Source organism: Sarcophilus harrisii, chromosome 4 (genome assembly GCF_902635505.1).
Source record: "Sarcophilus harrisii chromosome 4, mSarHar1.11, whole genome shotgun sequence".
Lineage (NCBI taxonomy): Eukaryota > Metazoa > Chordata > Mammalia > Dasyuromorphia > Dasyuridae > Sarcophilus > Sarcophilus harrisii.
Window position 1 is genome coordinate 356,340,130 of NC_045429.1, and position 25,767 is coordinate 356,365,896.

The window sequence follows — 25,767 nt, forward strand, 5'->3', positions numbered from 1 at the left end:
TTCTGATCGAAGAACATCTGTTCTCTTGTTGGACAGTTTTTAGATGTTGCTGAAAAAGTTCTTGTATCAATCTTCCTGTTGCAAGTAATAAATTTTTTAGTATTTGTTGAATGTTGAGAAGATTTCAGTTGGAAGTTCCAAGTGTCACATGAATGCTTTTCTTCAAAGACTAAAACATGTGGAGCCTACAGGCTTTATTTCTAACAATCTTTCTCTTTTGTGAGAAATCTAACTTTGTTGATTAAGTTAGGGTGGTGCTTTGAGAGAGTGAGGGAGTTCTTTTTCTAGGAAGGTACCATATGATTTTTTTAGTTACTCTTAGAGTAGAGTAGAATTCACCTAATTTTTAAAAACACCTCTCCACTCCCAAATCTTTTGAGAATAGATATGAAGAGAAGATGATAGAGATACAGAAGAGATGGAAGATATAGATGGACCTTTTTGTGCTTTAGTCTTTTCTCCCACAAACTCCATTACCTCAAACCAGTGTTTGTTTTTTAATTTAGTCAATAGAGAGGGGGTTCCTAGGGAGGAGCTAGAGATTCCCAGGTTGAACTGAGAGAAATACGAGAACCAAGGAATAAAGGGGTTTTGGGTTTTTGTTTTTGTATTGTCCTTTCCTTTCCTTCCCTTCCCTTCCCTTCAACCCTCTTCCCCACTCAATAGATAAACCTATTCTGAATGAATAGGAGTTTGAAATTGTGGCTTTTACTCCTGACTTTGGTTATCTGTGTCTTTCCACAGTATGGCTTTTAGAGGGATCAGATCTTCTATTTTTAGTTTCTAGCTGAGTTAGTCTTGGATATGTCCTTACTTTGAAATTAAATAAATGGCAGGTAATAACTATTTACGTTTCTTTAGAGCTTTTTTCCTCATAACAACACTGTGAGGGAGTTAGTTTAAAGTAATATCCTTATTTTACAGATGAGGAAAGGAAAACTCATTGAGGTCATATGACCATGATATCAGCGGGAGTTTTGGAACCTAAGATATAAACTCGGGTCTCTTCTGACTTCCAAATCCAGCACTTTTTACTTCAATACCCTACCCTCTATTTTACTGCTCTAGATTCACCTTCCCATCTTTCCTTCACTGTTTTGTCATGAACCATCATCAAAACCAATTTTTTTTTAACTGTGCTCTTAAATCATTGTTGCCATATCTTCAGATCACCTGGGATTTTTTTTCCCCCCTTATCCCAGTTAAGTAAGCTCAGTTGCATGCTCTTGTTTATGTTGCCTTTTACCATCCTACTATATGACCTGGTAATTTCTACTATGCCAGAGGACTGAGTTTCTATAAAGGATATTGCCTAGTGGGAGGTGGGGTGGATGGTTGTTTTTTGTGGCTGCTGCTGAATTGATTGTAGAAGGCAATGGTGATGAATGTGAAATCATAATCTCAGTAAAATCTTATATTCATATGAGATGCCACTTTGGGAAGGTCTGGTTCATGATTTTGTACTTGGGAATTTTTTCTGACCATTAGACATTACCACTTTTTTGCCTGAAAAATATTTTATAATTGTTTCTTAAGTGTGTTTTACTTCATAGTGTTTTAAGTCACTTCTCAATTCTTCCCTTTGTTCCTAGGTGCATGGAGGACTGCAACAGAGGAATGGGGTACCGAAGATTGGAATGAAGATGTAAGTGTTCCTAAAAGTCCTCTTATACTGAATGCTCAAGGGTAGAAGTTGGTTGGGCTTCCACTTACCAGTAATAGTCTAAATCTTTGCAACCCATGGACAACTTCAGGATATTGACCTGTGAACATTTCAGGTGGCACATGAAGACATCCCTAGAGATAAGTAAGATTCAAAGAAGTCACATTGTGGAAAGGACTACAAGATATAGGTTGTATCATATAATTATATGTACATGCATAACTATGACAGCATGCTATAGAACTTATTGCCAGGCAAGTGACAAGTCCGGGGTAATGTTGGAAATGGAACTCTGGCAGAATTAAATTATATTTAACAACTCCTGAGACTCGGTATAACCAATATTCTTATGCCATGACCTTATGAAGTCATACTTTAATTTCATAGACACGTTACTCCTTGTCTAACTCCATAATAGGCTACATATGAGACGAAGGAAGTAGGATAGATGATAATGAATCCTTATTCTCAAGTGGATAATCAAGTTGATCTTATGGCCTCTTTCTTTTTGTGTTTAATGTTGCTAGACTCCATTAGCATACCTATCTCAAACTGCAGTGACATAAAGTTACATATAAAAGAAGGTTTCTAGAATTGTTAGGTAAATGTTACCTGAGTTGAAATAACTTTATCCCTGCTGTGAACTGAAACTTTCATGCTTTGAACCTCATGGTTGATTTCTAAGAGTGAGTCTCTTTTTCTTTTTCTTTTTTTTTTTTTTTTAAGTAATTGTTACTCATGTTCCTATTTGTGAAGCCTTCACTGTGTGTGATTTCATGGCCAAGAAAATGGCAATGTCAAATACTTTCCTTAATTCTGCTTTTTATAATGAAAACAGCCAGATTCTCTAATTGTAGAAACTATTGGTCAGTGACAGTGAAAAGAATGCTGAATTTGGAGTCAGTAGGATCCAAGTTTGAATGCCAGTTGTGCTCTTTACTGTGTGGCTTCACCTCTCAATCCTGGTTTCATCTTCTGGTCGATTAGATGCAACTCTATCCCCTCTTGAAATTTCTAAATTTATGATCCTATGAACTTTTGATCATTTATTCTGTTGGATTCCTCGACTAAACGCTTATTATGAATGAAATCAAAGTATATAGGTGGAAGAAGCATATCTATTTAATCTCTTTTCCTTAATTCCAGACTAAAATACCTCAAATCTATTGAAAGCTGTTTGGCTTATTAAGGGTCTTAGACAGCTCAGGCTTTTTTTCTTTGAGACTAAATTACCCTTTCCCTGCATCATCTCATTGAATGTGGCCCTACTTGGAATTGATAATGACTCACTCCTTAATCTCCGTTCCAGCTTTCTGAGACCAAGATCTTCACTGCCTCTAATGTGTCTTCAGTGCCTCTGCCTGCAGAAAATGTGACAATCACTGCTGGTCAGAGGTAAGAAAATTGTATAATAAACTTTGTCTTAGGGGATAAGGTGACTTTAGGGACATATTTTGAATAAATCTCTTTTTTCCTGTACTTTTCCTGTAGTTTTAAGTGATTGTTATGTTAGTCATATAACCCAAAAGCCACGAGCTTTTGATAATGTATAAATCCTGGCCTTACATCCACTTTAGAATTCTGATAAATATGTTTCTTATGTAACTGTCTCTTGTTTTCTGTGCCTTTGTACAGGCTGACTATAAGAAATGTTTTCTTTTCTCACATACTCCTTTTGGAATCCATAATTCCCTTTAAAGCTCAGCTTATTTACACATCTTTTACACATGGCTTTTCCTAATTTTTTTCATGTACAGAGTACATGTTTCAGAGTACAGGATCCTATTTGACTAGAGGCCAGTTTTTTAATCTCTGCTCCATTTCTATACCTGAGTAGTAGAAAAATGGACACTAGAAACTTCTTACTCTAACTACTTCTTGAAGGGTCAGGAATAATTGAAGGGTTCCCCTACTTGTCATGTTGGGATGGGAGAAAGTGCTTCCTGATGCAGGCTGTGATATGGTGCTCTGCTTTGAGCTTCTGATTTTCTTTTGAAATTGTTAAGTTCTGCTTTTTATTCAGTTTAACTTTCAATATTCCTGGCATTAAGTAAGGCTTACCATACTTACAATCTACCTAAACCTAATTTCTTTCAAAGTAAATAATGCTATTATTGGAATTCAAGTGAAGATTTTCCCATACTATTCTGAATTTTGAAAATTTGGTAGGCTATCCATTTACTTTACAATGCTGATTTTAGTCTTGTCAGTCTAATATGGTTTAGGTCCTCCACAGGTATTGATTGACCACTATCATTCCCTGTCCTCCAGAATAGCCAAAGTTAAGCTAACATATCCTAAGGTTGGTTTTGGTGTGGCACTTCTGTTCAACAGTTCTCATTGTTCCTTGAATCAACCTTCTCAGCTCTTGGATTTGATATTCTATTCTTTGACATGTAATGGCTGCCCAGAGATGATGAAAAGTATGATGTTATTAGGAATAGCTTTTAAAGAGATATAAAACTAATTTTTGAAAGAACCTCTTATGCTTTGTATTCAACGAGTTTTAAATTTTTGTATATTGTTGATAAAGTGTATTCAAACTTTTGGTTGAAATTGCCAAATTTTAGCAAGTTTAGATCTACTTGTGAAGCTACCATATCAAATCAAGACAAAGTGCTCATTCATCAAATTTATTAAATATCAAATTCATTAAATTTATTATCAATTCATCAAATTGTTATAAAACAAAGCTTTAGAAAAACTTTAACATTCATTTCACTTGGTAAATTTGTAGTATTCTCTCAAACTGTAAAGTGAATAGAGTTTACTGCCCCTTATATTTACTTTACATGCTGGTTGTTTCAGAACTGCCTATGTACAGTTGAATTCTCCATAGAAGAATATAGACTTCAGATTCAGATTTTTTTATCTGATATGCTTTTTACCACTTATGTTGCTGTAACTAAGCCAAGATTATTTAGGGAATACTAGGAAGTTTCTGCCTTTGTTTTTCAAATGCTATTCCTGTCTTTGCTAGGATCGACCTTGCTGTTTTACTAGGGAAGACGCCTTCTTCAATGGAGAATGAATCAACCAATCTGGATCCATCTCAGGCTCCTTCTCTGGCCCAGCCTCTGGTGTTCAGCAACTCAAAGCAGAACACCATATCACAGCCTGCATCAGGAAGCACCTTCTCCCATCACAGCATGGTAAGCAGAGGGAACCCTTCACTTATTCCTGTTCCATTCCCTTCAAATAGTTAGAAATTAAGAAGTTTCTAGTTCCTGTTTTTCTGCTTCTTAGGTATAGAAATGAAGCAGAGCTAACTATAGATAAAATGTTGGTCTCTACTCAAATATTGGGTCCTGTATTAAGTTTGAAATAGTTAATGGTATGATGAGAATGAGGTTGCTTCAACTCAAATTGTGAACAAACCTTTTTTTCCTTCTATATATGCTTGATGAGATTACATGTTTAATAGGCAACAGATTTTCTTTTCGTAATGGAGGCAGAAATTGCATTGTTTTTATAAACCCAAACCTTCAATTTCTACACTATGTACCATATGGCTTGGTTCCAAAAAATCTTGGTAGTTAAATTAAGCCAAAAAATGATACCCTGTGCTAGAGACTAAAGCAGGTGTCTTTGATAATAAATTCATCAAATATTGAGGCAAATGATTCTGGGAGTCTGAGAGGAGGGAGGGATGGTTAAAATTTAGAGAATCTTTGTGCTAAAAGGTTTCTTGGAGATATCTAGTCCGTCCTTTTCATTTTATCAGGTGATCACGTGGAATCAAAGCTTAATGACTTGTCCAAGGTCACAAAGCTAGTTAAGCATCAGAGCTAGGGCTAGGTTCACTCCTAATACTCTTTCCCTAATGGGGGCAGAATGGTACAAGAGGATATTTAGGAGAGGGAAGATAGTATCCTGGGCCATGATTGAGTATTTTGTCCAAAATCATGTTAGCTTGTCCTTCTTAATCTTGTTCCCACACACTAAACCTTAATATAATAAAGCCTTGGACTTACTAGAGCTGGGAATAATTGCATTTGGAGCTGAACCCTGTTGTACCTAGAATCAAAGCTGTTTTATTCTAAATATTATTTATTTTCCTGATCCTAAAAGGCTTAGGTTTTTTTGTTGTCAAAGATAAGTGCTAGAGAAATTCTTAATGGTATTAACCTATGATATTTTCCATTAATATAACTTCAGATTCATACCCTACATATTTTGTGTTAGATTAAGGGTATTTTGCTTGATTCCCTCCCTTGTTCAGATTAAGAAATGGTTCTATATGTACTTCATGCTTCATAGCCTCCTAAAGAGAAGAACTATAAGTTTAATTCATAATTGGATTATCAACTCCCTGAGGTCAACATGTGGTATAGTATGAGTATTGGATCTGGAGTTAGAGGATCTCAGTTGAAATTCTAGCATTGCTTCTTACCTATTTGACTAAAGCTTGCTTCAGATCTCCAAACCTAATTTTCCTCATCTGTAAAGTGAGGGGGGTTGACTTAGATCCATTCCAGTTTTAAATTTCTGATCTTATCTGTTGTTATTTAAATTTTATATTTTCACTAGGATCTCATGTAGTGAGATATTTACTGTTGATTGAATTAAATTGATTTTTTATAAATTCTATTTCAGTGTTGGCTTGTTTTAAAATCAACTTTACGATTCTACTATTTTCATTTAATTATGATATGGTATGTTGGGATAATGAAATATTGTGAAGCATTTGTCTTGTACCTTGTTCTAGGTTAGCTCTTTAAAATTCTCTTGATATGAGATTATTTTCCAATAATTCTTTAATTTTGACTAGAACTTCTGTTATTTATTTATTTTTGCTATTCTTGGTAGAGATTGAGGTAGAGTAAGAGAAATTGTAAGTGAAGCTGAAGCCTAATAAATTCTAGGTGTGAGGAAGACTGCATTATGTGGTGAATAATGCTAAAGGAAGTTTGGGATAAATTTCCTTCCCTAGAAATCTTTTAGAATAAATGAGACAACTTGATTGTCTGGAATGGATTGAAGGCAGCTTTATCTGGGCATAATCAGTAGACTAGTTCTTTTATCCACAAGGCAACAATAAATTTTGAAGTATAAGCTTGGACAGCTGATAAGACTTGGACTCAGGCATCTATTCTGTTGTAAAAACATCTGATCACATCTATTACTGAAGCCATAAGATTTGACTTACCAGTGTAGAGTTCATGATCTCTTCATCTTATCTATTTAGGGGCAGAGAGGAGAAACTCTCAAGATGTCTTTTTTGGCTTCTTGTGAAAAAACTAAAAGTGGAAATGAGTCTTGCATTGTTGGCTAAAATGGTATTTTATTTTCAGTTATTTGTGGTTTTTTTGTCCCTCATTATCATGGATAATCAAGTTGGTTGTTTTATAAAAACAGCCGTTGACATTTTTCCCTGCAGGAGGTATGAAGGTATAATATAGGCTTGACTCATCTGGCCTATGTCACTCTAAGCTAGTAATTCCATGTGAATTCCTTAGTGAACTTCTGTGATTCTGTCTTGATCTGCAGGTGAGCATGCTAGGAAAGGGGTTTGGTGATGTCGGCGAAGCTAAAGGTGGTAGCACCACAGGCTCCCAATTCTTGGAGCAGTTCAAGACAGCCCAGGCTTTGGCCCAGTTGGCAGCTCAGCACTCTCAGTCGGGTGGGAGCACCACCACTTCCTCTTGGGACATGGGCTCTACAACACAATCCCCATCGCTGGTGCAGTATGGTAAGGGAAGACAGGAGGTTATAGTCATTATTGTTAGAATGTTGCTGCCGTTGGGTAGGTAGAGATGAATGGTGGGGTGATGAAAGGGGCAGCCAAATGACTCATTTCCCACATTAATTTTCCCTTTCCCAGATAGATTGAGCCCAGGCAGTTCGGGACTTACAGGAATTTATGAGGCTATAAATCTTAATTTTATCTGATTCAATGGATTCCTATATCCTGGCCTAGAGGTCCTGCATTGACCAGGAGATTTCACAGAATTTCTTCTGGTTCACCTGGGTTGATTGTGAAAAGGAAATATTTCCAACTTTGGATAGTTCAGAACCAGGGGTAGGACTATTTCTGACTTGACAAAAGAATCGGCCCCAAGGAGCTTCTCTGTTTTATATCTCTGCCCTAGAATGATGATGGTGCCAATCAGAATGAAACCAACTTCTTAGTCTGCATTGAAAAAGTGCCGATTACCCCTTAAACACAATCTAGGATTCTAGACAAGTTTTCTTAGAATTTGTTCTGTATCCTTTGCATGGTCTCACACATATACATTTTTCTCCATCAGATTTGAAGAACCCAAGTGATTCAACAGTCCACAGCCCATTTACAAAGCGCCAGGCCTTCACCCCATCTTCAACCATGATGGAGGTGTTCCTGCCGGAAAAACCACCTGCAGTGACCACCTCCACAGCTGCACCTCCGACCCCTTCCTCTCCATTGCCGAGCAAGTCCACCTCAGCTCCACAGATGTCCCCGGGCTCTTCAGACAACCAGTCCTCCAGCCCCCAGCCCGCTCAGCAGAAACTGAAGCAGCAGAAGAAAAAGGCCTCTTTGACTTCAAAGGTACTTTGGATTATGGGACCTGGCATAGTTTTATGTAGGCCTTTTAAGGTAGATAGAGGTGTTGAAGGATGAGACACCCTAACAGAGTTTGTGGGACTCCAGGTCAGTGTTGCAGTACTGAGAAAGAATTCGCAGTCCCAGTCTCCAAGTTAAGTTGGCCAAAAAAAATTTATTTTGACACTAAGAATTTTTAGTGGGCTAGATTCCTGATTGGAATAGCAAAGCATTGAAATACAGAGCACAGCTTTATCCCATCTTCTATAGCTTAAGGAATACTTCTTGACTTTGTGACTCCAGGCTAAGGAGCAATCTCTGATGGTGATTATCCTAGGACTTTACTGAGGCTAGCAGCTAAGGAGTGGTCAAAATCAGAAGAGTTTTTTGAGATAGATTCCTATACCAGAAGATTCAGGGCTTCCTGACCCAGGCCCCGCCTAAAGCTTAGGGGACGGGGACCAGAGAATCCTATTACATCATTGGCACTCACTTAATGCAAATTGTGTTCAAAAGTCACAGAACACTTGGTTACATCCTTAACTTGTTGCCTTCGTTTGATATTTTTATTTAAATTTTATCAATTTTTTTTTTTTTTTTTTTACATTGCCTTTGTTTTCCCTCCCTCCCTGATTCCTTTTCTAGAGAGTCATCCTTTATAACTAAGGCAAAGAGAGAAACAAAATTTTCAACACATCAACAAACTCTGAAGTTAGGAGCAACATTTCACAGCTATGATTTCCAACTGCAGAGAAGAGAGGAAAGGGCATTCTTTAATCTCTTTAGAGATTGGTTATTGTTATTATCATTTCCCAGCATTCACTTTGGTGTCACTGCATTTACAATATAATTTTTGTGCATATTATTTTCCTAGTTCTATTTACTTCATTTTGTATTAAGTTACAAGACTTCCCAAAGTTGTCATTATTTGTTATATTTGTTGCTTATTAACTGCACAAGAATATTTCATAATATTTGTGTACCATAATTTACTTATCCATCCCTAATTAATAAACATCTACTTTAATTCTAGTTTTTGATAATATAAAAGGTGCTGACATAAATGTTTTGCTTTATGCTGAACAGTGGGAGCTACCTGAGGGTGTAATTAGTAGAAACCTGGAATAAAGAATCAGGAAGATTGGATTTCAGATCTAGTCTCAGGCAGTACTTGAACAACTTACATACTCTCTGAAAGCCTCCAAAGTTTTCTCATCTGGAAAAAAAAGATAATAGCATCAACCTCACAGAATTGTGATTAGGATCAAATGAGATAACATATATAATGTTTTTAAATTCTAAAGAGCTGTGCGTGTGTATGTGTGTGTTAGCTATTATTATTTTAATCCTTATGCTTAGATGAAAAGATATAGGATGTTTTAATCATTTGATTATCAGTTCCAAAGTTTTTTCCAGAATCATTGGACTAATTTACAATTACATATCTTTTAATTTGGTAATATGTGACAGTGAGATTTTAAAAAACTATAAAGCAATATAAAAAAGGTTAAATCTCACATTCTCCTTCCTGTCTTTCTATAGATTCCTGCTCTGGCAGTGGAGATGCCTGGCTCAGCGGATATCTCAGGGCTAAACCTGCAGTTTGGGGCATTACAGTTTGGGTCAGAGCCTGTCCTCTCAGAGTATGAGTCCACTCCTACCACGAGCGCCTCCTCAAGTCAGACTCCAAGCAGTCTCTATACCAGCACTGCAAGGTATAATATAGAGCTGCCTGCTCTCTTGTGGTTTAGGTTCATGTCACTTTTGAGACTGTTGACCCAAAACTAGCCTAAATCTGTTTTATTTAGGGAAGAAAACATTAAGGATATGTTTTCTATCAGAAATTAGAGAGACTTGTGTATTTTATTGTTGATTTTCTTATGTTCATGGTGCTTTAAATCAACACTATCAAGATCATTTATTATTTTCTTTAAGGAAGTAGTAATTAATATGTGCATATTTGACTCCTGGTAAGTGTGCAGACTTAATTCAGATGATATGGTAAGTATGAGCTTCAAAACACCAGAAAAGCTTGCTGTCAATTGGCTTTTTGGAAGCGTCTGGTGGTATGGGGGTTAGGACCTTGCATCTCTAAAGCCATGAAGACCTGAATTCAAATTCATACTCAAGAGGACACTTGCTGTGTGTCCCTGGGGAAGTTCCTTAACCTGTGCCTCGGTTTCCTCAACCTACTTCAAAAAGCACCTATATTACAGGATTGCCTTTTGGATTGTAGGTCCTATATAAGTGCTTGTTCCCTTCCCCACTTAAGTGCTATTTTAAGTGGGTATGTGGGGAAGGGGACTAATGTAAGATACATACATGGTAAATATGGATAGGTGCCAGTACAGTTGCATAATATAAGTGACATAAAAGATGTGAATAAAGAGATCAGGAAAAAGAGTTGGGTGAAGCTAGTGTGCTCCAGAGGAAACAAGTAGATTCCTTCCTGGATCTTTTTATAGACTTCAAGGAGAGTGGTTAGTGTATGTAACAGAAAACCTTAAAGTTATATGAGCTTGTCTTCCTGAAACCATTCACTTTACAGATGTAAAAAGACTTCTTCCCCCATTGATAACCAGCAGCTTGACTATTAAACTTTGGAGGCCTAAAGTAAGGAATGAAGTTGAATAAAATATTGGGCAAAATGAGGCTCCTGGGGAATGAAACTAGATCATCTCAAGGATGCCCTTTCTGTGGTATTTAAAGTTATATTATTTAGTGTTTGTTGAATTAGTGGAGTCCTGAGTGATATTGAAGTTGTTTGTTTAAGTTGAGTAATAGAAGATGAATCCACTGTTTAGGATTCATTATCTGGGGTTCATTGGGGTATCCATGTTGGATAGCACTATTGCCATTCAGATTTTTCATGGTTTTTTCTTTTTTCCTAAAATGTGTGAAAACTAAAGATCTGGAAGAGCTTATCTCCTCAAGGAGCAGAGAGACAAAACAGATAAATAATTTATCTTCTCTGGTAACTTAGCTATTGAGTGAACAGGAAGTGGTTTAATATTGAAAGTGCTTCTGCTTGGTGTAATTAGAACCAGATGTGTATAAATTAGAGAGAGGTAAATTTCAGCTGGATGAGTACTTGTCAGGGAACTTGCAAGACTATAGCATAGTACTTTGCAAGTTGAAGACATAGTTGATGGAATGGATTTATAACTCAGATCTTGCTTAGTTTAAATCGTAATTATAAGATCTATGTGACCCTGAACAAGTCACTTAAATTGACTTGTCAGCCTCAGTTTCTTCATTTGTTTAAAAAAATAATAATAATAATAATAGCATTTAATCTGTGTGGTTTTAAAGATCAAAGGAGATAATGTGTTACTTTGCAAACCACAAAAAAACTGCATAAATGATAGCGAGGTTGTAGAAGTTTCTCTGTAGCTTCACAGTTTGAACTTTGGACATATAAGGTCCTTCTTTTTTTATTTTTTATTTTAAAATAAATAATATTTATTATTATTTTTACAATTGGGTGCCTCCTTTGTAAAGTCGTCTACTCAAAGTTTCTAGTTGGGTTTTCTGAATTATATTGTTGCCTGTACTACTGGTATTGTAGACATATGTTGTATCCAAGTGGTGGCCAGGAGGCAGTGGTGGAGATTTAGATTTGTTAACTTGGTGGTACAGGATTTCTTTATTATAATTGAATTGATCCTGTATCTTAGTAGGATCCTTCCTGACAACCCTGATCTATTAGTAAGTTTGATCTATTCCACACATGATTGTGTGTTTCTCTGTTTATCCCATATAGTGAGTCTTCATCCACAATTTCATCCAACCAGAGTCAGGAGTCTGGCTATCAGAGCGGCCCAATTCAGTCGACAACCTATACCTCCCAAAACAGTGCTCAGGGCCCGCTCTATGAACAGAGATCCACACAGACTCGGCGGTACCCCAACTCCATCTCCTCATCTCCTCAGAAGGACCTGACTCAGGCAAAGGTAGGTTGATTAGCAGCTCCTGGGAGGTGGTTGGGAGAACAAGGGGACAAAATCCCTCATGGTTCAACATTTCACTTTGCCACAAATGCTGCAGAGGGTCCTTGGGGAGCACCTGGGCAGAAGCAGGAAAGGAGAGCACATTTCTGCGATTGGGCCAAGCCCAGCTGACTGTTCTCTTGGCACCAAAGAATCATTCTCCCTGGAGGAATAAATGTAAAGATCCCAGCTGATGGAGCAGGGTTTGTGTCTAGTCCAGTGCCTGCCCCATCTCATTGGGATATCTGATTGCTAGAGTGCTAGGTGCATACCAGTAGACCTCAACTGGCTTTGCCTCATGGCCAGTTGGGGGGGACAGTGTATGCAAGAGGAAATGTGGAGTGACTGCCAGATCTACAGGCTGCCAAATTAATGGCTTGGCTGAACTGCATTACTTCCATAGACATTCCCCCTAAGGATCATTGATCTGGGTCTGTAAGTCTTTCCAGCATCTTATTTTAGGGCTCTGGGTTTCCTTAGTAGACTGGGGGTTATCACTTGCTATCCTTTAATGCACATATATCTTATCCTCTAAGACTCCCATAAATTTCTTTTTTTTTGGGGTGTGGGGAGTGTTAATCCTTCAATTTAAATTATTTAAATCCAGTAAATTTCCTCTGAATTTTTGAAGAAAAGGCTTGCTGATAGAGAATAAGCCTGGGCAAATGCTAACCTGCTCTACTCACTCAGATCTCTATCAATTTTTTGCTCCAGAATGGCTTCAGCTCTGTGCAGGCCACACAGTTACAGACCACACAATCTGTTGAAGGTGAGTGTTCTTTCTAATTAAAGGTATTTTGTTTTATTTTGTAACCTCTGTTCTAGTATCTGTATGATGAACTTATCTCAAACTGGACTTCACAAAGCTATTAGAAGGCTATCCATGAAAAAGAGTTTTTATAAGCAGACATAGCAGATCTGACAGCCCATCTGTTTTGCTGTCCATATATGTATATACGTATAATATGTATATGTTCCATCATTACAGAAAATCATTAGATACTGATGAAGAACGATGTAAAAGAATAAAATTTCTTGTTCATATAGAATTAGTCTTTTTTTTTTTTTCATTTGCTTAGAACATATATTTATTCAGCCCAAAAGAGAGATTCAGTGGATACTGAGTATAAATAAATGAGTCTCATATTCTCTTATAAAAAAGTCTATAAATCAAACATGTAGAATTAGTCTTTAAGCATAACCAGTGCTACCATGTAATACATAATCAATTGATTATCAGTTTTAACAGAAGGAATTTGTTTCCATTAATGGTTTTTTTTTAAACTATGTTTTATGCAAAAATGTGAATAAAATCAAAGAATTTGAAGGGAAAAGAAAGTAAAAATGTTTAACTAAGATGGACAGTAAAAATAAACATCCACTTCAGAAATAAAAGAAATACACATATGATAAATGTTTTATTGAGTTTGCCTTCTGGTGATTCTGACACAGTGTATTAATGATAGAAATTTTTTTAAAAATTGACTTCATTTGGTAATAGTAGATTTTTATAATTTTTTTTATTTACAAATATTTTTAAATGTTTACTGGAAGGGTTCTTCATAAATCTTATTTAAAATGCAAGTTTTTTTCATTGTAAAATATCTGCAAATCATTTTAGTACATAATAACATTACAGTCTATTGAAAAAATTCCAAGTCAGGGGTCAGGAGTTTTAGTCCTTATGTTCTGACTTAATGATCTTGGCAAGTCCTAAATATTCCTTTGCCTTAGTTTTTTTGTAGTGGAGATAATGATACTCTCCCCTTATAAAGATGATATGAAAATAATAATTTTCCAGATATTTGGAGTAGCTTTTTTTTTTTCCCCTTGAGCCAGTTGGGGTTAAGTGATTTGTCCAGGGTCACACAGCTAAGAAGTATTAAGTGTTTGAGGACAGATTTGAACTCTGGTCCCTCCTGACTTCCGGGCTGGTGTTGTATCCACTGCTCCATCTAGATGCCCCTTAATATTTGGAGTTTTTAAAGAAAAGTAGGTTCTATAGAAATCAAAGTGAACTGTTATTACTAATTTTATTTGCTTATAATTGAGGCAGTTTTGAATATTGGCTAAGGTCTTTACTCTTTCCTGCTTCTCCCTTCAGGGCTTCTAAAATTGCAATCTTCCTTTCTTCTTAGGTGCTACTGGCCCTGCGGTGAAATCGGACTCACCCTCTGCTCCCAGCATCCCCCCTCTCAATGATACAGTATCTGCAGCTTCCTTGCTGACCACAGCCAATCAGCACTCATCTGCATTGGGAAGCTTGAGCCACAGTGAGGAGCTTCCAAATACTACCACCACTCAACACAGCAGGTGAGTGAATGGGGATACTGCTAATTACTGTAGTCCTCTGGGATTCAACAGGTGTACTTAAATAGCTGGCATATGGAGTATTTGATTTGAAGACAGGAAGAGTTTTAAACATCTACTACTCAAAGGATCTTATTAAGGTCAAATGAAGGTAGTCTATAGAGGGGCAGAACTCTGGAGAAGTATACTTTAAATAAGCTGTTAACTCAGTGGAATTGATGAGATGATGGTTCTCTAGTTCACATATATACTTAATACTTAGTATGGTGATGTAATCTCTAGTTCACACATATTCAGTATGCTGTAATGATGTAATTGTATTAAAGTATATAAGGGCTAAGAAGGACTGGAAATGAGACATTCTATCTTTTAGCAACCTTGTGGTAGTTCTCCTGCCTTCTGCACTCCTCCATTGAGGTCCTCCAGAAAGCTAGCCCGAACATTAGTCTAATTTGTAACATTCTGAAAATCCTAAAATTATGTAAATCAGTGATTGTTGCCATTATTATTTCTATAGGTTTCTGTAGTCCTGGTGGCTTTGATGTAATAAGATGACTTAAGAACATTGGAGATAAAAAAGTGTTTCTTTCATTTTTCAGCAACTAATTGTTTTACTGATCTCTTCAAATGGAATAATTGGTAGCTCTCTTGTTTTCTTCTTTCCTTCCCTCTTCCTCCCCTTTTCATGACACCTTGTCTGATTTTTGAATCCCAAGAAGAAATAGATGGTTGAAGTCCTTTGGCTAAAAACACTTTCTCTTTCCCTGTATCTTTCTAGCACATTATCTACCCAACAGAATACACTTTCGTCATCATCATCTTCTGGGCGCACTTCAACATCAACTCTTTTGGTGAGTGCAAGTTGAATGCTGTAGGTGGGGAACAAGACTTCTTATATTTATCATCTATTAGGAGAAAATTCTTCATTCCCCCACATATACACACTTATTTTGTGACCTTAGTCAACTCCTATGAAATAAAAATGGTCAAAAGCCAAAACATTAAGATATGGGATTAATTGGGGGGGGGGGGTGATAAAACTAATAAATATGTGCATAAAAAAGGTATTTTATCTATAATAAGCATTAAGTTAAATGCATGTGGAACTAAATAGGCCAATTAGCCCCACATCTGATTTCCAAATTTTTATATTGAAGAACGTTTCTTCAGGATAACAAACTTACAAATTTTCTTAAGGGTTTAGGAGACTACAAGAAAATAGAAGTGACAGAATGATGGAAAGTGAAGCGAGGGAGTGAGAGAATAGAACCTGATAATAATTTGAGTGGTGTACCAATGGTTTAAACCTCAACCATGGACATTTATAAGTCAGTGTTGTAATTGTTGAATTGCTTCAGTGGTGTGGACTCTTTGTGACCCCACTTGGGGTTTTCTTGACAGAGAAACTCATTTTATAGATGAGGAAAGTGAGGTGAACAGGGTTAAGTGACTTGCCCAAGGTCCAGCAACTACTAAGTAAGTGTCTGAGGCCAAATTTGAGGTCTGGGAGATGAGTCTTCCTGACTTTAGGCCCAGCTCTCTGTCCTGTGCCACTGAGCTATAGTTGTTGTAATAACTTTGGATGGCTCCCAAAATTTCTAAAAGCATTGTTATCCCTTTTTTTGGACTGAACCTATGATTTTATTGGTACAGGGAATTCTCTCTACAAGTGCAAATGGATACCTTTTCTTGAACTTAGTTGATTGTAGTCTTGAGAAGTTAAATCATAAGGTCATAGTGTCAGAGGTAGGAGATACCCCAGAGACTATATGACCTTATGATTCACTATAGTTTCAAGTGATTACTACCATTATATAATGCCTTCCTTTTCTCTTGGCCTGGCATGTATATTATATCTATATCTGAACAATTAAAATGGAGGCCAGATTTGGAATGTCTGATAACTGAATCTCATCAGTTTTTTATAGCATTTTACTGAAGGTAGCTTTGCTCAGAAATAATAATAAAAAATAGGAAGGGCATTGATTTTTAATTCAACTTCATTTTTGGACTGTTAAACAGAAATTTTAGGATCCTTAGGTTCCCTAGAGAGAAAGATTTGAGTAGATATTTCAGGCTTGCCTTTCAAATATCCTTTTTCTTTTTTTTTTTTAAATCTCTGAATATAGGTTTTTTTTTTTTTTTTTTTTTTTTTTTTTTTTTAATTTAATAGCCTTTTATTTACAGGATATATACATGGGTAACTTTACAGCATTAACAATTGCCAAACCTCTTGTTCCAATTTTTCACCTCTTACCCCCCCCCACCCCCTCCCCTAAATGGCAGGATCAAATATCCTTTTTCAATCTATTCTGGAACTCAACTAGTAGGACTGAGGCCTGAACTGGCTAATTAAGTTGCCTGGTAGCAAAGCTGACCTTCTGATGCCTTTGTCTAGTGCTTGCTACTGTTTAACCCTTCAGTCGTGCTAAATTTACTAAGAATTTGAATTTATTGGGAATCTCTAAAACTCCCAACCCATTGTTACATTTGGGAAGCCTAAGTAATTATTAGTTTCTTGAGAGCAGGAACTGTTTTTTTCTTTTTTGCATTCTAAGTGCTTGGAATAGTCCCTGGCACATACTGAGTGCTTAATAAACATTGATTCACTGACTAAATTTAAGATACTGGGCTTTAAGATCCTTTTGCCATTCTTGTGATTATGAAGATAGTTTTCTCTTCTGTACCTTAAGGTCAAAGGTCCATAGTATTTAGAGTTCTAAAGGATTAATGACTTTCTCTAATCCAACCTCCTCATTTTATAGATAAGGAAACTTTAGTCCCAAAGTAGTTAAGGAACTTAGCCCAAGGTCATGCTACTTGAAAAATTAGGATTTCAGAAAAAATGAATTTAAAAATTAGAAGGAACCTCAGCAGGCATCTTGTCTTAATTCATGCTCTAAAAGAATCCCTAACAGAAGACATATGACTGAGGGTTGTTTGGCTTCAGCTTGAAGACAGTAGAGAGGGGAACCTAGCATGTCTCAAGGGAGCTTTTTCTACTTAACAGGTAGCTCTGATTGTTAAAAAGTTTTTCCTGAAATTAATTCTAAATTTGGTAATGTATTTTGTAATTTCTGCCTAGTTCTGCCATCTGAGGCCAAAACAAACAAATCTAATCCCCCTCCACATGACAGCCCCTTCATATATTTCAGTTAGAACTCAGATTTTCTGATCAGATCTGTGCTTTTTCCATTAAATCATGCTAATTCTTAATGTTCTTGTATCTGAATGGGCATTTCATTTCTGACCTGATGACACCTATTTTTCATGTGATGGGATAACCCAGCACCTTGTGTTCCAGGACTCTCTTGGATATGAACGATGTTTTATGGGCCACATACTCATCTTCTGGTCTTTGTCTGGTGGAGTTAATTATTTGGACAAAGGTGGTTTTTCAAATCCTTGGCTTAGATTGTGGTATAATGAAAGCAAGAACAATTTGGTGATCAAAAGATCTGAATTAAAATTCCTGTTGATGTCTTATTGTGTGGCCTGAGGTTAAGTTCTTTTACCTCTCTTTATCTTCAAATTATCATGATATTTAGAAGCTTAAAAGAATTTGTTTATGAGTTATTATTAGATCCTTTTTTTCCCACCCCCATTGTCTCTTGTTAGAGGAGAAAGGAACAAAAAGGGAAGCCATAATGCTGTGACTGTAATATTGTCCATCAGGAATGATATCTTAAGGTCTTAATATTACTTGCTTAATTTAGCATAGCTTTTCAGTACCTTGTATGAAGTTTCCATATTGGTTGTGTCAGTTTCCTACTCTGTTTTTTGGAGGAACAGGTCTCAGCTAGAGGAACAGCTCAGGTTTGAAAAGGGTTTTGTTCCCCCTACTATATTGGCATAGAACACTCTTGTAATCTCCCAGCTCTTCTGACCAGAGTTCATTGCTTGGTTAGTAGCAGGATCTTGGACTTTTTACCTAATGTGCCAACTTGTGTTCCCTTCTTCCCCATCTCTTGTTTTTTGTTTTGTTTGTAGCACACAAGCGTTGAAAGTGAGGCGAGTCTCCATTCTTCCTCCAGCACTTTCTCTACTGCATCCAGCACAGTCTCGGCGCCTCCCCCTGTGGTCAGCGTCTCATCCAGCCTAAATAGTGGCAGCAGTCTAGGCCTCAGCCTGGGCAGTAACTCCACCGTCACCGCCTCAACCAGAAGTTCAGTTGCCACAACTTCAGGTAACCCTACTTGGGAAGTGGGTAGTAAGACTTCAGGGTAAAGAGGAAAAGGAATGGTTATTTATCATATTAGAAGTGTCCTTTCTCTTTCAGGAAAAGCTCCCCCCAATCTTCCTCCTGGGGTCCCACCGTTGTTGCCTAATCCATATATCATGGCTCCAGGGCTGTTACATGCCTACCCGGTAAGTGGGATTTGAGGGGTATCTCCGAAAAGTAAGATGGTCCTTCTCCTTTTCTCTTCCCTTTTGCTTTTTGACTCTGCACAGAGTGGATATGAGTTTGTTGGAACCACATATAAACTAGGGAGTTTAATTTTTTGGGTTTTACAGCATAAAACAAGGAAGAAAAATGGGGTGTAGTCAAACTATCCCATCATCCATACTTGGAGTGGCTTTTTAGTAGTGTGAATATAAATTTGGTATCTTTCTCAATTTCTCTGGAGAAAAGTTATTTTCCTCTCATGTCTTTAGAACACTTCAGGGTAAACTTGGAATTCAGTTTTTCAAGATTCTTTGCTATGGTTGTTGACTCTAAACTTAGTGGAAGACTTTACAGATGCATTTTCCTGACTTTAAGAATGTTAAAGCTTCTACCAGTGGGGGAAAAAACCAAACAAACCTAAAACAAAAACTTAGTACCAACTCATAGCTTTCAGGAGAGAGATTTTAAGCCAGATTTTGAAAAAGGTGGATAAAAGTTGATGAGTGGATTTTTTGCACAAATTACCTTGGCCTTTGTTTTTTTCCCCTTTAAAAATGGAAGAAATCCAACGTGTTCTTTTCTGGTCTTCTAAAGGTACTTTTGTATAGAGGGGAGAAGGGACGTTTCTCTTTAGAAGTTGGCTGTTGGCTTCTCTTGACTTGTTTTCTTTGGTCTATTCTTACCATATTTGAGTATGGTATAGGAAGGATCTAGTGACAAACCTTCCCTCATCACAGATACTTCTGTATCTTTCAGCCACAAGTGTATGGTTATGACGACTTGCAGATGCTTCAGACAAGATTCCCCTTGGTGAGTTATGTGGGATACAATCATGACAAAAGAAGCTGTTTAGGGAGGCTGAGAATTGGGGGAAGAGGTAATTTCTTAGTGTAAAAAAATTAAAATTATATGTCAAGTTGGAACCCCCCTACCTGACAATCCTCAGTGCTCACTTAAGCACTTTCTTATGGCCCTTAGGGTGCCTTACTTTTCCCCTGGCAAACCCAGAGAACAGTATCTGTTTGTTCAAGAGAATAATCTTGACCATGACTTTTGAAGAGAGGATTTCAGCAGAGATGGGAGATAGATCAGGACAAAAAATACTTGTAGGTACTTGGGCAACTTAAATGGGCACTCCCGTAGACCTTGCCTGACTCTGCCAATAGTCAAGCAGGGGGGACAGTGTGTGCCAGAGAAAACAGAGCTTCTGTGATCTATGGCCGGCCAGCACTATTGGTGGCTGGCTATATACATTACTCTAACATTTTGTTTCTAACCTATTGAGGATCACTAGGATGGGGATTAAGGTATGGATTTTCAACCTCCTTGTTCTGTTTTCTAGGATTACTACAGCATCCCGTTCCCTACACCTACTACTCCGTTGACCGGGAGGGATGGTAGCCTGGCCAGCAACCCTTACTCTGGTAGGACTGGGTTGGGGCTGAACGTGATGTTGGAGCTTATAGAACTCTTCTTTGGGGTGTTCTGTCAGCAGCAAGAAGGGGTTGGAAAAAATATAAGATGTTATCTTTTGGCTCCTAGTGGAACAGGCTTTGTTGCTGAGGCTTCTTCTCTGCTTTTTCTGTTATATCTGTAACGCTAATGTTTACCAGCTTTTCTGAGAAAATACTTTGACTCTCACTTTCTATTCTTAAATTTCATGAGTTCATTTTTCCTTCTTGTCCTCTTTTTGGTGGCAGTCTTGTTAGCTGTTAAAAATCCATTTTCCCTGGCCTTTGTTTTTTCTGGTCTGTAATCTTGACATGCTAGCTTAGAAGTCTGAGTGTGATCATTAGCTGAGTGATACAGAAAAGTTGCTTGATCTCTGAGCTTTATTGTCTTTATGTAGAAGAGTCTTTCCCTACTGGCGACAGGGCTAAGTCTCCATAGAGAATACATGTAATGTGCTTTGTAGCCATGAAGAGCTGTGTGAATGTAGCTTTTATGATTCTATCCTTCATCCCCTTCATTGGCCTCTTCTCTTGAATAAAAGTATGTCTTAAACAAATGTGTTGTGCACTAAAGAAGAAAGGGAAACTAGCTTCTCTGAGACACAGGTGATCGATAACTCATTGTAGGCACATACCTAGAGAACAAGTGCTAAAATAACCACATTTTCAGAGTGGCAGTGTAGCAGAAGAGAGCTGTGCAGAATTTTGGGGAAGGTACCTTGGGAGGTCCCTTACTCTTGCCCACTGTGCTAGCTATTGCAAAGTTACCATCAACTCCTCTGCAGTGTCTTCCACATAGTAAGAGTTCAGGAAATTTTTCTGAATGTGATTGTGGTTTTGACAAATGCCTGCTGTCTGCTCAGGATATTTGGGAGTGTTGGAGACAGAATTTAATCTCTGGGAAAAGAAGAAAGTATAGCAGATAAAAATTCCAGATGGAGAGAATGATACCTGTCTAAGTCACTGGTACCCAGAGATCCACAGTGAAAACTTTACAGGGTCTTCAGCAGGCCCAGCATGTGTAGTTGAAAAAAAGTCAGAAAACCTGTTTTTTCCTCCCAGCTCACCCACTAACAAAAATGTGACACTGCACAAAAGTTATTTCATCTATTACTGAGATTTTACAGCTTTGAAAAGGCAATCCTGGAAACATGTGATTCCACTGCCCAAGAGATGAAAGGGCCCCGTGGACATTAAGTATCTTTTGGCACAGGTGACCTCTCAAAGTTCGGCCGTGGAGATGCCTCATCCCCAGCCCCAGCCACGACTCTGGCACAGCCCCAGCAGAATCAGACGCAGACTCACCACACCACACAGCAGACATTCCTGAACCCGGCGCTGCCTCCTGGCTACAGTTACACCAGCCTGCCATACTACACAGGGGTCCCGGGCCTCCCCAGCACCTTCCAGTATGGGCCTGCTGTATTCCCTGTGAGTACCTTGCCTTGGTCATTCTTTAGAGGACAGGTTTCCAGATCCATAATCACTCACCCTGACTTTCCAGTACATTGGCTAGATTCTTAGCAGGTAGGAAGGCATTCCTGACCCCACAGCTTGGGGGATGGGGGGAGGGAATCCCAAGCAGTGGAAAAGAGAATGATTGTTTATCTCTAAGTAGAATATATCAGAAATGTATTCTCATGTAGACATTATTTTCTGTAGACATTTTGCTAGCCTGATATTCCCTCTCCCCTTTTACCTTTACTTGACCATTCATCACTGATAGCATTAGTAGGTTTTTAAGACTTTCATTCAGGTAGTAAAAGTGAGCATCCCACATTGCTTAACTGAGTTCAGTTCCCCCATTGAGCTGACCAATATACAGCTCTGAGTTAGTCCCATGGGACAGAATCAGAGTGCAAGGATATCTTCATAAGGTCATTGAGGCCCCCCTCCCTTTCCCTTCCAGGTCGCTCCTACCTCTTCCAAGCAGCATGGTGTGAATGTCAGTGTGAACGCATCGGCCACCCCTTTCCAACAGCCAAGTGGGTATGGATCTCATGGATACAACACTGGTAAGCCAGTTAGATGTCTAGCTGTTTAGGGGGAATTGGTTGTGGGAGTAGTCTTGGAGGGGTAATGGTTGGGGGTGAAGAAACCTATGAGGGAGAAATGGTAGACATTGGCAGCTTTTAGCTGCCTTCAGTCTCTGTTCAGCACCAGCAAGAAAACTTAGCATTGTGTTCTAATGCCCACTTGTCTGCAGCCGGGCAGTGCTCAGGGCATGTGTTGACTGTCAGATAGCATGCCTGGCAGTAGTGTGGGGTGTTGGGGTAGGACAGGGCTGCTGGGCAAAAGTAGCTGAGACTTGTTTGAGATGATGTCAGTGGAGATAAGTGGCAATTTGTGTGACATCAGTAAAGTTGAAGGGGCTAAAAGTTCATTGTACATAGGATTTATTATGTCCTAAGGAGACTAACTGGGCTAGCACTAGTCTCTTTATATGCTTAGGTTTTTCCTGTGGTTTCCATTCCTAGATAAGAGAATACTGAGGAAAGTTTAGGGGTGGAGGGTGAGGTAGTAAGTAATACAGTGAGAACAAGGGTAAGTGAGACAGGAGAATTGTATCTTCAATGATTCTTTCAATTGTATGGCCGTTTTCTTTGCACAAGCCTGGTTATGCATCTCTGTGCTGGGGAGACAGCTCTTTAACAACTCAGAAAAAAGGTAGATTAGGGAGGTGGTGATGGTCCCTGAAATAGATATTGGGGTAAAAGACATTCTGCCTGGCACCTGACTGATTTTCTAACTCCCTCAGAAATTCTGAGTCAAGAGAGATTCAGTCTTATTCTTTCTTTTCAGCAGCCTTGCAGGTTCAGTTGTGTATGGGAAGGAGAATGTTGCATTGGTGGGAGTGGGGTTTGCCTCCTTATGAGTCCTTTAGAGCCTTCAGCTCAGTCTCAGCTCCAGAATAATCTGGAGGCAGCAGCTTTTGTGCTCTCCCCTTCTCTTTGGGCACCAGGTGGGTAAACTATCCCAGATTTTTTTAAGAACAGGGACGGGACACATGGGTACTTCAGGAGCTACTAGTGGGGTGGAGGCGTGAAGCTGTAATGTGTGACTTGGATTATATTGTGGATTAGGGCTGATTGTTTCTGGGGAAGCCCCGTCGTGCCCCTCCTGAACCAGGTTCTAAGCCCATTTGTCCCCTTGTACTGAACAGAGATTCTCCACTCCACACACCTCAGAGGTGTGATTTGGTGAGGAGGTTTATAAACCCTTGTCCCTATCATCAGAGCTTTAGCTGTAGATACTGTCTGGGCCAGGGTCAGAAATAGAGAACAAGATACGTGGGGTTTTATGGTCATGTCTGATTACAAAAAACAAGGATGAGTGGGGGCAGCATTGTTATCCCTTCCCTCCTCCCCCTTTACCTAACCCAAGAGTGTGGAGACCTGGTGTGATTTATTCCAGAAGCCCCATTTCCCCAACCCCATAGGGGATTCTGGTCATTCCCCTTCCCTCATCAACCTCTTAAATTCATTTATTTTTATGTATCTGATTCCTTTTAGGAAGAAAATATCCACCCCCTTACAAGCATTTCTGGACGGCTGAGAGCTAATTTGGCCCATGGCTGGGGGCTGTGTTTTGTGTGTGTGTGTGAATTTGCACTGAAGTCTTGTTTCAGAAACCAGACCACTGAGGAGAGCCTGCTGAGCTGAGGCCAAGGCCTTCGTGGCTTGGGGGAATGAGTTGGTGGATACCTTCTGGGCTTTTGAACCTGCCCCTCTCCCCTCCCCTTCCCCAGTGTGTCTGACCCCGTCTTAACCGTTTCGAGTACAAGCGGTGCAGCGCCTCCGAAGCCGCAATGCACACACCCGCTGTCGCTTTTGATTTCTGGAAGGCATGTAGTTTCAACTTGTAACAAATATTTGTAGTCTTCAATAAACTGTGGTATTTCTTTAGCTAACTCTGGCGTTCTTTCCGTGCATGTCTCTCTGGACAACAGGAGCTAATATTGTGCTGTGGATATGGGGGATGGAAGGGTGGAAGGATGATCTTGTCAATTAAACCCCAGCACAGCCAGAGAAGCCACTGGTTAACTTTTTGGTACATGGTGGCCTTCTCAGGAAGGAGGGTATCAGTCTCAGTTCCCAGCCTATTGGTTATTGAGGAAAGTTAAATTTATAGGGAACTCCTGATTTCCCAAGCTTAATCTCTGTTTACTTTTCCATTAATCCCTCTCTGTCTCTACTCTAAGGCAAGGCATTTTGGGTAGCATTGAGGTACCCATGTTAAGAAAGGTAGAAGAACTGGCATTGGGGATCCAGAGTTTGGGGGAAATGTTTTCATTGACTTAACTGCTATTCCTGCCTCTTGAAGACCAAGGGGTTGACTCAGATATGACTTGGTCATTAGTATCCACTTAACTTTTGTTTTGGTCCCTTTATGAATCCTCTCTACTTAGAGGTAGGGCACTCTACTTTTTTTCTTTCAAGGACACATGGTTCTTTAGTGGTCCTCATGGATTTTGGATAAAACCAAGGGCCTATGGGTAAGGTTTTGTCAGTGTCTTTTCCTTGCCTCCCTTCCCAATTCAGTTTGCACATATCAGCCTTCTTTTTGATGGAGTCATTTTGTATGTGGAGCTAGACCTTTCTTTGGGAGAAAGGATGTCAAATTCATTAAATAGTCTCTTGCCCAATTTTCTCTTCTTGGCTATCAAGTTACCTAGCCATTTACCTCTCCTTTGATCTTTTTCTGATTGTTGGAACCCTTAAATGATATACTATGGAGATTTGGTCAATTTTCCCCAATCATAGGTGCTTGAGGTTTAACCATACTTCCTGGAAGATGTATTCTTAACTGTTTCTTCTGATAGCCTCTCACGCTATAATGATATGATTATAAATGTTCCTTTGGGGAGAAGGGCATCTGCAATCTTGAAAAGGATCTTGCCTAATCCCTGAATTGGACTGAAGAGCCTTCTAGTTGTTTATTTCCTTACTTCATAGCTGTGAGACTGAGGATTTTCTTCTTTCTCTGTCTCTGCCTCTTCTCCCCACAAGGATATTTATCATGGGAATTCTGGCCCCAATAATAAGACAAAATGTTATAGAGGACCCACATTTCTCCCCACCCACAAATGGAAAGCCTAGCCCTTCGTTCTGTTATGTCAATGACCCCTGATTTCCCAAGGGCTCCCCCTAGCATTATCAGCCAGCTATCTCTAGTAAAGGCAAACCTGTGTTGAATTCGGGTTTGTTTTCTAAAATTACTCTTATCTAATCTAGTACCAATGCTGCCCTCATATATATGGATACTTTTTTTTTTTTTTCTCCAAGTTTTAAGTCCTTGTGACTGAGACCTTAGAAATTTTGCTTCCATTACAAATTTAGCCAAGAGAAACACCTAGGGATTAAAAGAAACTAACTACTGACAGTACTCTTTGTCCTTTTCCCCCCTTAACATATCTGTGGTGCCTTGAGATAGAGAATGGAGGC

At 38.6% G+C, this 25,767-nt stretch overlaps 1 protein-coding gene and 2 non-coding genes across 19 annotated transcripts in view; all 3 read left to right on the forward strand.

The window, feature by feature from the left end:
- UBAP2L (ubiquitin associated protein 2 like) overlaps positions 1 to 25,767 on the forward strand; it is a 46,952-nt gene that overhangs the window by 16,957 nt on the left and 4,228 nt on the right. For 15 of the 17 annotated variants that reach the window (XM_031966643.1, XM_031966646.1, XM_031966650.1 and 12 more), the window contains 16 exons: positions 1,593 to 1,645; positions 2,973 to 3,058; positions 4,644 to 4,815; positions 7,154 to 7,355; positions 7,915 to 8,192; positions 9,729 to 9,901; positions 11,950 to 12,139; positions 12,890 to 12,944; positions 14,314 to 14,488; positions 15,264 to 15,336; positions 18,476 to 18,671; positions 18,765 to 18,853; positions 19,629 to 19,682; positions 20,215 to 20,296; positions 21,537 to 21,754; positions 22,233 to 22,338. In XM_031966643.1, coding sequence (XP_031822503.1) covers positions 1,593 to 1,645; positions 2,973 to 3,058; positions 4,644 to 4,815; positions 7,154 to 7,355; positions 7,915 to 8,192; positions 9,729 to 9,901; positions 11,950 to 12,139; positions 12,890 to 12,944; positions 14,314 to 14,488; positions 15,264 to 15,336; positions 18,476 to 18,671; positions 18,765 to 18,853; positions 19,629 to 19,682; positions 20,215 to 20,296; positions 21,537 to 21,754; positions 22,233 to 22,338 — 2,202 coding nt within the window. Of the gene's footprint in view, positions 1 to 1,592; positions 1,646 to 2,972; positions 3,059 to 4,643; positions 4,816 to 7,153; positions 7,356 to 7,914; positions 8,193 to 9,728; positions 9,902 to 11,949; positions 12,140 to 12,889; positions 12,945 to 14,313; positions 14,489 to 15,263; positions 15,337 to 18,475; positions 18,672 to 18,764; positions 18,854 to 19,628; positions 19,683 to 20,214; positions 20,297 to 21,536; positions 21,755 to 22,232; positions 22,339 to 23,835; positions 24,229 to 25,767 lie in introns of those variants that run through there. The other 2 variants (XM_031966654.1, XM_031966655.1) reach the window with 1 other exon arrangement.
- Positions 12,440 to 12,580, forward strand: LOC111720501. The gene has a single exon (XR_002770162.1). It is a non-coding gene; the product is annotated as a small nucleolar RNA SNORA58 (small nucleolar RNA).
- On the forward strand, positions 20,002 to 20,139 carry LOC111720500. Its single transcript, XR_002770161.1, has one exon. It is a non-coding gene; the product is annotated as a small nucleolar RNA SNORA58 (small nucleolar RNA).